The following is an 11,194-nucleotide window of genomic DNA, read 5'->3' as shown; positions in this document are numbered from 1 at the left end:
ATCCGGTAAAATTAAATGGATATATGGATCAAGGCCGATCCGATCCATTGACAGCCTTACTCTAATCTCATCTCTAATAAATATTCTCACTTAAAGGCCCGTGTAAATATCTTGGCACATAATGCAAACTTTAAACAAGGGCAGCTTCAAAAGCAGACTTGCTGCATACAGAATCTCTTTTGGCAAAAGTGGACTCCAGAAAGTTGACAGAAGTTCTAATCTTTGTGCTGTTTAGTTGATCATTCTAACATTCTCTCGCACACAAGGGGAATCTCGAAGGTAAAAATATAAACCACTTATTAACCAATGACAAGCCTCCCATACTTAAAAGAATGCTTGAGCAATTACAATAGCAAAATGTTTACAAGGGCACACGCCATCTTAAATTGTATTAACAGTGGTCAATAGCACTACATAAAACCAGCTCCGCAGATATCAACCACGAAGTGATGCACGAGGAACTGCTGGTAAACCGAGTTCATCTTCATCCTGTAAAGCAGCACACAGATGCATGCATACATATTAGGTTAAAATGTTAAAATGTTTCAAGCACACGAGTAGATGATAACATAAAAGTTCACAGGTTAAATGATAATTCTTACATTATCATCCACATTAAAATTATAGGCATTCATCCATTCAAATACATATTGAAATATGCAAAGTTAATTATTTTATATGATAAAGAAAATGAAATTGACCTGCGCATGAGCTCTCCCAGCATGCATCGCTGTCTGTCCTGTAGGTGCTGATGGCAAGTTAAGTTCTGCATCATAGTCAGATTCCTTATCAGGCTGAAGATATGAAGGTACTGAGTCGCTTTCAGTCTCCATCCCCATGTCGGCTTCCAAGTAATCAAGCTCTGCACAATTTGACCAGATAACAGTGATCAATCATCATACCAAAACAAAGTGAAATTAACTTGCAATCCAATCATAACTCAAGGATTAAATACACACACTTATAACTTATGATTAGCAACAAACCCAAAGGGTTAATTAACAACAATTCTACCAATAATCCATGCACTATTCTATTTTTGTCAAAATAAATAAACAATAACAAAAAGAAAGTAAACAATCCGCAGTAACAGAAACTAAAAGATAAGCTCTGCAAAATCTCCCGGTATGCATAGAAGAATACCACCATAATAAAAAGAAGACATTTGCAGTTATTATACAGTTCTGTTTATGGGTAAGAACCTGTAGCATGCATTTCTTTAGTAGTGAAGTAGTGAACATATTTAATTGTCCTATAATATAATAGATTACAAGACAGACTAACCTCCCATGAGTTCCTCCTCATCAATGTCATCTGGAACACTGTAGCTTCTACCGAGAGACTCTTGAATTTCATTGCTCACATCCATCAGGTCCATCATCTCATCTTGCAAATTCTGCAGGAAAAAAGAAACCGTAGATAAAGCATTTAATAATTACTGACAGAAAGAGCAAAATAATTTGAAACACTCATATGCATGTGAATACGAACATCTATGTCTTGAATCTTCACAGTCTTCATCATTCCTTTCAATTCCTTGTTTGCCGACTTCAGAGCTGTCATCTGGAAAGATCAGGAAAAAATTTGATAGAATCAGGCAGAAACAGAATTCTAAACAAAACTTCATCCAAAAAACTAAAGCCAACTGTACAAACTACATATCCTAGTAACTAAAGCTACAATTTTGCCAAGGATGCGAAAACGCACGCATCTAAAGACATTTCTCAAGTGATGCCATTAGCTCGATAGTAAAAAAGTATTTTCCCGCAAAACATACACACGCATACCCACAATTATATTTCTACTTTCTTAATAACCATGCACTACACAGATATCAGGTACATTCTTCCCCTTTAAAATGGTTTACCCTCTGCATTGTGAGGTAGCCGGCATATACAATGAATACAATAAGCTTTGAATGGCATGTCTTGAGAGAGTCAATATTTGAGAGAGTAAACATAAATTCTCTCTCTTAATGTATATACTGGAAGAAACCAAAAAAAAAAGCATAGTGGGAAAGCGAAGCGGATTGGGTAGCAATTAAGTTCACAACATAAACTAAAACCTACAGTTTGTTGAGCATCTTTAATTCCTTCAGAAGCAAATGCAACTTGGTCTAGGTTGAAGGTTTGATTGTAAAGCATATCCCGCTGTCCCTCGTACCTACACAAAAACATACTAGAGGTCAAGGAGCATATAACAAAACATTAAGCAAAATGCTTACTCTCATTCACTAAAACTAAGAAAAGGTTCATTTTATTGCATTCTGTGTTACGTTAAATTATGCTAGATACATTACAAGCTTGGGCCTTGGCAAACATGTAAATCACATAATAATGTAACACAGTGATACAATATGTCTACTACCTAAGCTGGTATAAAATATGCAACACAGTGAAATCACTAAAAACACATGTAACCATGTACAAGTCAACCTACATTCTCTTTTGCTTAAGAACTCTCATTGCCCGAGATTTGACAGCTTCTTGTGCGGGACCAGGTCTAGTTTTTTTAATCTGTTCTTTGTATCGAGCAAGTTCAGCATCCAGTCTCTTGATTTTTTCATCAACAGTTTCGCCTCTTTTATTTATCTGCGAAAGTTACCGTACATACAAATATTAATAGAAAAAATGACAAATGTAAGGATCCTATATTAAAGGGGGGCATAAAATATAAAGGAGTAAGGTCATACAAATAAATGGAAAGAAGACTTCTTATATTTCCAAGGCACTTAAACTTAGACTTTATTGCAACAACAACAAATAAAAGAGTTATCAACGGGTTCTTGTAAAAGGCAAAGCAGGTCTGTGTTTAAGAAATGATAGAAATAATAATATATTCAAGAAAACATAAAGTATCTTAAGAACTTCAATATTCCACTTCTTGGAAGTTCTTTGCTACTATTAATTACAGTTATCATTAATATTAATCTTAAAAACTGTTAACTAATATATTTAATTTATTTTAGAAACTATCTGAAACCTTGTTATGAAGATACATCTTAAGGAGGATGATTTGTGTGAATGTTACATATTTTTACAAGCTATCCAGGTCACCAAGAAAGTACAACCATTTTGGGACAATTTATTCCACTTATGTATTCCTAAACTAATCAGCAAGCTTCTTCTCCCTTGCGGGACCATAGCAAAGCATGCAATATTTCACATATACTGCTTGTCAACTGTGTTCATAATATATACCGCTTTCAGGATAGAGATGCTATACAGGATCTCTGGTCATGGACCAATGAAATCATAATCACTTTGAAGAAAGGAAGAAAAGAACAAAGACAGGGACTGGATTAGTGATAAGAAGACATTGCACTCCAGGAAGGAGAAAATTTTAAATTGACCGTAAGATCTTTGTTTATCACTAATTAGTCAGACACTACTGTATTATTAATAAATTATACCAACCAGTAATTAGAAAAGGGACGAGACAAGGGCATGTTAAAAATAAAAAAGGCCATACACTTATGCTATGCATGACCATATAAATGAGCGTTATTTTAGGTCCACGAACACCTATAGCAACTACGATCCACAAGAAATCTATGCCACAATTCTTAAATGTTCAAGGTGCGGATTTAGCGAAATCATGAACAAATGAACCAATCCTTTGTCAATTTCAGTACCCTACAATATTTCACACCTTTTGAGATTAATCCTAAGCCATAATTTCTCCTAAAAATCACAAACTAACTGTAATCGTATAATCCTTAAGTATAATCCCTAATAACTAATAAGTTAAATAAATAGTAAATTATCAACTAAAAATAAAATAACCGATTAGTAGTTTCGTGTTTTCAATCGAGTACATTTTTACTAACAAGCTACCAGATCCTAAACTATGACCAATAAAATCGCTTCAATTACGATATAATTCAATCCTATGTCGAACGAAAGACAAATAGTTCTGTATTTCGGTGAAAATCATCGAAACTATCAGCACTACACATCAAATCAGTACAAATTAAAGCAGAACATACACTACATCAATTCAATTAAAATTTACATAGAGAAAGAGATATAGATAGAGATATATGTAAGTACAGAATTACCCGATCGGAGGCGTCGTTGAGAGAAGGAGGAGGCTCTTTATCTTTCTTAACACCAAACACTCTCTTCATTCTCTTTGATTTTTTTTTTTATTTGGGGATTTAGGGTTTTGAAATTTTAATTGCGATGATAAAATAGAGAAAATATGTACTCCCAATCCCAAGTCCTATGGCTATGAGATAGATAGTTTGTGATTAAACACGGAAAGAAAGAAGCTTCGTTTCAGAGATTTTATTTAAGATTTAAGATACATTATTATGAAGTCAGATTGGTTGCTTCTAAATTGAGCACTAGTAATTTCTAAACAAGTGCTTTTTTTGTGTTTAAAAGTTTGACTATAATTAATACCAGCCAGGCCTGTAAGTCGAGTTTGATTTCGAACTTATTTAATTGAACTTGACTTGTTTGTTTAATTAAATGAAGTGATCGTTTAGAATATTTTAAAATAAGTAATATATAATTTAAAATGAATAAGTGATTTATAAGTTATAAGTAGATGAATACTAATAAGTTACGTAAGTGTTTAAATAATTTTATTTAAAAGTCAGAATTTTTTTACTTAAATAAATTATAATAAATAATTTTTAAATATAATTATCTTAATTCATGAATTTTAACTTTGAATAATATTTACAAACATATAATTTTAAAACTAAAGTTAATAAAAAACAAAGTGAAAAATAAAAATAATTTGAGAAAAAGTACGTCACCGGCTCACCGCTAACATTCAACTTGCCGGCTTATAAGTTATAAATTTGACTTATAAGTTGGATCGACAAACACTTGTCAATTAGTACTTACGGGCTTATAAGTTAACTACGGACCTTTGTTTGTGCGCTTCGCGTGCTAGCAAAAAAATTATAATTTTGCTATTTATTACGATTAGCGCTAAATAAATTAGTTTATCATTTCTTTTTATGATTTGAATATTTTATTCTTTGATGACAATTAAGATGTCGAGTTTAGAAAAATGTCTCTCAAATAATATTGCCATGAATAGTTACAATATGATGTTAGTTAATTTTTTGTTGTAAATATATAATAAAACAATAAATATTTCAAGTTAAACAATACCATGAATTAATTAATGTGGGTTATACATTAAATTATTAAAAAATGTATTGATCCCAAATTGTGTCCAAATTAAAATATAATTGACACATCTCCTATTATTTTATCAGGCTTCAACACCAAAAAAATTCGGTTATCATTTTGTAATCCAACTACCAAATAACCATCACTTTAATACAAAATGGAGGTAATATATATTGTTAGTCACCGCGCTCAATCTATTACTTCCTATTCTATATGTTTCATTGCATCATTAACTTTTATTCATATATGGTATTGCATATGATAATTTTGTGTAAATCTTTATATTTGTTGAACAGTAGTAAGTACTTTGATTAAATAATTATTGTAATCTGATTCCATTCATTCATGAATTTTTTTCATAACATAAAGTTAAATTGCTATTAAGTAAACATATAGTGAGTTAATATTTGACGATGAAAATGAAACATTCTAGATCAGAATTGAAAATTGGGGATTGAGTCTAAGTTGAAAATGTATTTAGCATCAAATGTTATAATGATGCATTTGATAAATCCATATAATACTTAAACGCACAACAAACATTCTGCAATCCAACCTGTATTTATACTTAATCAATTACTTTCTCATAATATGATCAGATGAAATTTTTGCTTTTATTTCTTTCTCTATATTTTTGAAATTAAAATAAAATCAAAATAAAATTTTTATTAACGGCTTCTCGGCGTCGTCAAATGGTATAATAGAGAATATACAATAATTTTAAAATTGGAATTAAATAAAAAAATTAATAATATGTTAAATAAAAAAATTAATAATATGTATTGACAGTTTCTCGGTGTTTGCATCGTGTTCAGCACTAAAAAGGTATAATAAAGGATATACAATCATTGTTAAAAACATATGTATAATTTTGATATATATATATATAATATGTCTATTTCATAAACACGTCTGAATTAAAAAAGAATGTGAAATTAGTATTGCACAATTTTGATTATTAAATTTTATAAAAATCTGATCAAATTAAATTTTTACTTATATTTCGTTCTCAATAATTTTGAAATTGGAATAAAATCAAAAGAAGATTTTTATTAACGGTTCTTGGCGTCGTCGATTTTGCAACTAAAAATGTATAATAGAGGATATACAATAATTTTGAAATTGAAATAAAATTAATATAAGATATTTATTGACAGTTTGGTCGACGCCTTGCATTCTGCAATTAAAAAAGTATAAAAGAATATATACAATATTTTAAAAATTGGAATGAAATCAAAATAAGATATTAATTGACTAATTTTTAGCTTCGTTTTCGACGACGCCTTGTGTTCTATAACTATAAATTATAATAGTGGGTATATAATAATTTTAAAATTGTAAAGTCAATATAAGATATTTATTGGCAGTTTTTTAGTGTCGTCGTCGATGACGACTCGTATTCTGCAACTAAAATGGTATGAAAGATGACATAAAATAATTTTGAAATTGAAATGAAATCAAAATCGTGAAATTTCATACTGTTATTTTTAAGATTAGATAGATATATTATATAGATGTAAAATATATGTGATTTACGTTTTTAAAAAAATATGCCATGACGTTTTGTAATTAAAAGTAAAAGTAATGTTATTATTCAAAACAAAATGATTATAAAAAATTCATTTTAGTGGTTGTCTTTAAATAAAAAAAAAATTCTATGACTTTGAAAATATAAGCACAAAATTACTCACATTACTTGTAACTAACAAAATCTTGTGAATTTTTTTTAGTAATCTTGAATATAATACTTAAAAGACTATATAAATTACTATCTTCAAACTTTCTTATTATTTTCTAAAATTTTAGTCATAATCAATATTAGTGTGATAGTTTAGACTTCATTGATTTATATGCCAAATTTTACGAATTAATTTATATTAAAAATAATAATTTCTTTATTTTATGTAATTTGGTTTAAAAGGTATTGCAAAATAATATGCATCTGATAAAAGAGAAACAAAATTATATATGTTTCATAATTGAAAAACTATTTAATTTTTCGATATGATATTTAAATATATAACAAATTTAATGGTATGTTCAAGTTATCTCGGAACTCAGCCATTTATATAAAAAGATTTAAAACTACATAATATATTTTTATGTGATTAGATTGTCATGCTTTAGCTTAATTCATATAAATAACTTTGAATAAATAAATTAAATATTCTCAATATTAATTTTTCTTTTTTAAAATGAAGAAAGAAATCAAATGATAACATTTAAAACCCTCCACCTTATCTTATTTTAAAAACTGAATGTACATTTTCATTTTATTTAAAAAATAAAAAATATTAAATTACAAACCAATAAGAAGTAAACATAAGAAATATACATGAACGCAACATCTAAATATTAATTGGTAAAATATTTTCTAATGGTAGGGTTATATTTGGTTTATATTTTTCAATTTAACTTTTTAATACAACTATTTTGTAAATATTGGTTTGTAGTTCATATGTAAATCGTTCTTAAAATATTTTTTTGTGGTTAACATGATCCCATTGAAAATTTAATTAAATTTTCTATAAGCTTGAAAAATGAATAATCAATTTTAATTTTAATTTCAATTCAGTTTTCAACTTCTTTTTATACTTATCTTTAGTTTTAACAATATAATTTTTAATTTCATTAAGAATAAAGATATACTATTTAATTTAATATAAATTATATTACATTAAAATATTTCATTGACTTAATAACTTCAAAAAGTTTAAATAGTATTAGAAGTAATTATATATAAACGTATAATTTTTTGAATAATAAACACCCTGATAAAATTATAATTCTTAAAACCCCGTCTTCGGCCCTAAATCGCGTTTTTAGGATAAATATCAAATTTAAATATTAATTAGCTATTTTAAAAATGTAAATATAATTCTATCGAACACTTTTATGCATTTAATTAAAAATAAAATAAAATTGCTATATTAAATTGTAGCAACATTAAAGTATAGTAAATCCCCGATGAATAATATAAATATATACCAAGCTTATGATGTTTAAAAGGTATAATTATATCTCATACTATACTTGAGAATATTATAATATTGCAACATTCATGGGTTAATTGTTTTCCGGTCTTGGAGTATAAGAAAAGTATTTCATTAATTTTATTTAGATCTTTTATTTATTTTTCAATTACATGATAAGTTGGGGTTTACCCTCTTTTAAATTATTAATAAAATATGATTTAAACTTGACAAAAAAATACATAAGATTAAAAGATGAAACTATGATAGTAACCCCCAAAAATAATTTGAATTATTCAAAATTGACGTGACATAATCAACAAAATTTAATACAAAATGTAATTTTTACTTAAGAATAATCTAAAAATATATCATAATTAAAATAATTTATTTATATATTTTCTGCATTAAAGATGTTAAACTTAATAACAAATTTTATATTTCATTTTAAAATTTTATTATGTTTTCTTGAAAACTATAATTTATTATATTATATTAAATGTAGTAAACTATTAATATTATGTTTCAGGTCCTAGACTTTAGTTTTAAGTGTTTATATTTTAAACCTCTTAGAAACCATTTGTGCTACTCTTCAATCAATGAAAAAACTTTTTGAAAAAGATATATGTAAGATTGTAAGAATGCTACTAAATATTTTTTGAATATACAGTTTACTAAAAGAAAAAAAAAGGAATATACTAAAAAAAAGAATAGAAGAAATAATTGTTAAATTTTACTTATATGATCCACAGATTTCTATTACTTAATGCTTAAAACTGCTTATAATAACAACCTTAGCAAAACATATGAACTCACACATTCTTCTGCATGTTTGGCTTTTCCTGAGATAAAATTGTTCTTTCCAATTGCCTTCGCTGCATAGGTGTGCCATTGGATTCCTAAAATTTTGCACCATAACATCCATGCTGATCCAATATATCACATTTATTGATATGCTTGACATGAGTCTACCCTTCTTGGATCCCTGAAATCACATTTGTCCAATAAATCCTTAGTCTTATCTGTAGAATACGAACCACTGCAAGTCACGATGTTGGACACTGAAATGGCTGCTTCTACATAGCTACATAAGTTAACCTTAGCGTCCAAAATTTCACCAATAGCAGGGGACAGTGTTGTAGTCAAGGACTTCCAAAGTTTCATTTTATTTGTCATTCCATGTGTTTTAAACCACATCTACACCCCAAACCCTCGTAACATAAGGCATGTTAATCCATGCGATCCTGATTAGCTCATCTGCTTTTCTATTTAGAATTTCTTTGAACATATATCAAAACAACTTCTAATTTTTGCATTGAAAAAATATAAAAATTGTACATATTGAAGATAAAGATTTATAGAAATCTCTATAGTAAAACCATGTCATGATAAATGACTTAATTACAGAAAATTAGATTTATTATACACAATGTTAGGTCACACAACACTATAGAAGGGAGATGAATACAGTGTTTATACAATTAAATCGATTTGAACACAAGTATGTAACAAATATCAAGTATATTCAATAAACTCTGTTACAATATGAACTGCTGTTCTCTCTCAGTGATGAACAAATATCACTAATAGCTTCTAGGTTACAATGTATAATCTTCTCGATAATGATAACACATATAGCGTAAACCCTAAGTCTGTGTTTATATAGTACACAATTACAAGATATATTCTAATTGATATAGAATACAATTTTATCTCCTAAAATATATCAATCAGATATCTTCTACAAGTCTTCCAGTCTTCTAACTCTTTCCATGCATATCTTTTATTGTTTTAGTCTCGATCTTCTCCTGTAAATCAACTTCATTCCTTATCTGAAAGTCTTCCCGCACTTAAGTTCTGATATGACCTTAAGTTCTGATATTAAGTTCTGACTTCCAGTAAGTCCTGATTTCAGTAAGTCCTGATATGTCCATTTTGTTAAGTTCTGAAAACTAAACACAAATCATATTAGACATGACATCTCAAATATATCTAACAATCTCCCCCAACTTGTAAATTATGCAAAATATACAAGTTAATAGATTTGATGATGTCAAAAACATTTTAAGTACAAATGCAATAAGAGTTTAACTAGATAACTAACTACAACTTACAGTCCTTGTAGCTTTTACCAATCTCACTGAGTCAATCTGAATCCAAAATGATTCTTGACAAGGTTTGATATCAGCTTTTCTTCTTTATTCCTCAGGACTTGAGATAGTGTAGTCTTGACTTGCTTCATCTCTTCATCTTGACTTCCAATCTGATAGATTACAGTCCTTAGTGCAGAAATATGGTTTCTTTCTAAACCATCACCCAATCTTATTACCCTTGGATGAGAAGAATCTTCATTGTGGCACATACATTTCCCATTCAGTAACACTTCAAGCTTAGCATAATCTTTCTTCATTGGAATATCACTTCCATCATCTTCAACTATATTAGAAATGAATTCTATAACCCTTGAACCAGAAATTCTTGCTTTATCTCTTATGGTCTTCAATATGAAATTTGACCATCTCCTGGTAATATCAGACTTTACCTCTAAAAGGTAATGAAAGAATTGAAGTTCTCTCAGTGATTTATTTAACACATCTGATTCTGACATTTGATATGTCTCTCAATCTTCAAGAAATAGAATCAGATTTCCTTTGACATTATGCTTGTCATGAGCATCCAGTACCACTTGAACAGAGATAACCTTATCAAGGTGTTTCTGTGTAACATATTCAAGAGGTTTGTCAGTCAACAAAAATGGATCTCTTGTAAGTACTTCCACTCATGTTTTGATCTTAGCTTCATCAGAACCTAGTCCAGCTCTATCCCTTGCTTCTATGGCTTTCAATCCAATAGTCATGAAATTAGATAACAATTGGCTTTTCTTTGGATCTGATGGTTTGACATTCTTCCATAGAAGTTTTTTTTTGTCAGCTACTTTCATCTTGTCTAAATCAACTTGAGCTATGTCAGAGGTTGATGTCTTGATGACTTTATCAGAACTTGCTGTTTCCTCTGTAGCTTGCTGTTCTTCACTCTGAACAACTTGAGCCTTGTCAGAGGTTTTCTTGG

General features: G+C 28.7%; 1 protein-coding gene across 1 annotated transcript; it reads right to left on the bottom strand.

Annotated features, from left to right (window-relative positions):
- Nucleotides 1-273: 273 nt before the first annotated feature.
- Nucleotides 274-4,296, bottom strand: LOC141693001 (vacuolar protein sorting-associated protein 60.1-like). The gene is made up of 7 exons (XM_074497979.1): nucleotides 4,061-4,296; nucleotides 2,440-2,591; nucleotides 2,070-2,163; nucleotides 1,492-1,563; nucleotides 1,285-1,396; nucleotides 702-862; nucleotides 274-489 (listed from the first exon to the last, which is right to left on the bottom strand). The coding sequence occupies exons 1-7, from the start codon at nucleotides 4,127-4,129 to the stop codon at nucleotides 436-438; spliced, it is 714 nt and encodes a 237-aa protein (XP_074354080.1). The 5' UTR covers nucleotides 4,130-4,296; the 3' UTR covers nucleotides 274-435.
- Between the last annotated feature and the right edge of the window lie 6,898 nt (nucleotides 4,297-11,194).

The sequence above is a fragment of the Apium graveolens genome, chromosome 10 (assembly GCF_009905375.1).
Source record: "Apium graveolens cultivar Ventura chromosome 10, ASM990537v1, whole genome shotgun sequence".
Classification (NCBI taxonomy): Eukaryota; Viridiplantae; Streptophyta; class Magnoliopsida; order Apiales; family Apiaceae; genus Apium; species Apium graveolens.
Note: the sequence above shows the minus strand (reverse complement) of the source record. Positions and strands in the feature narration are given on the sequence as shown.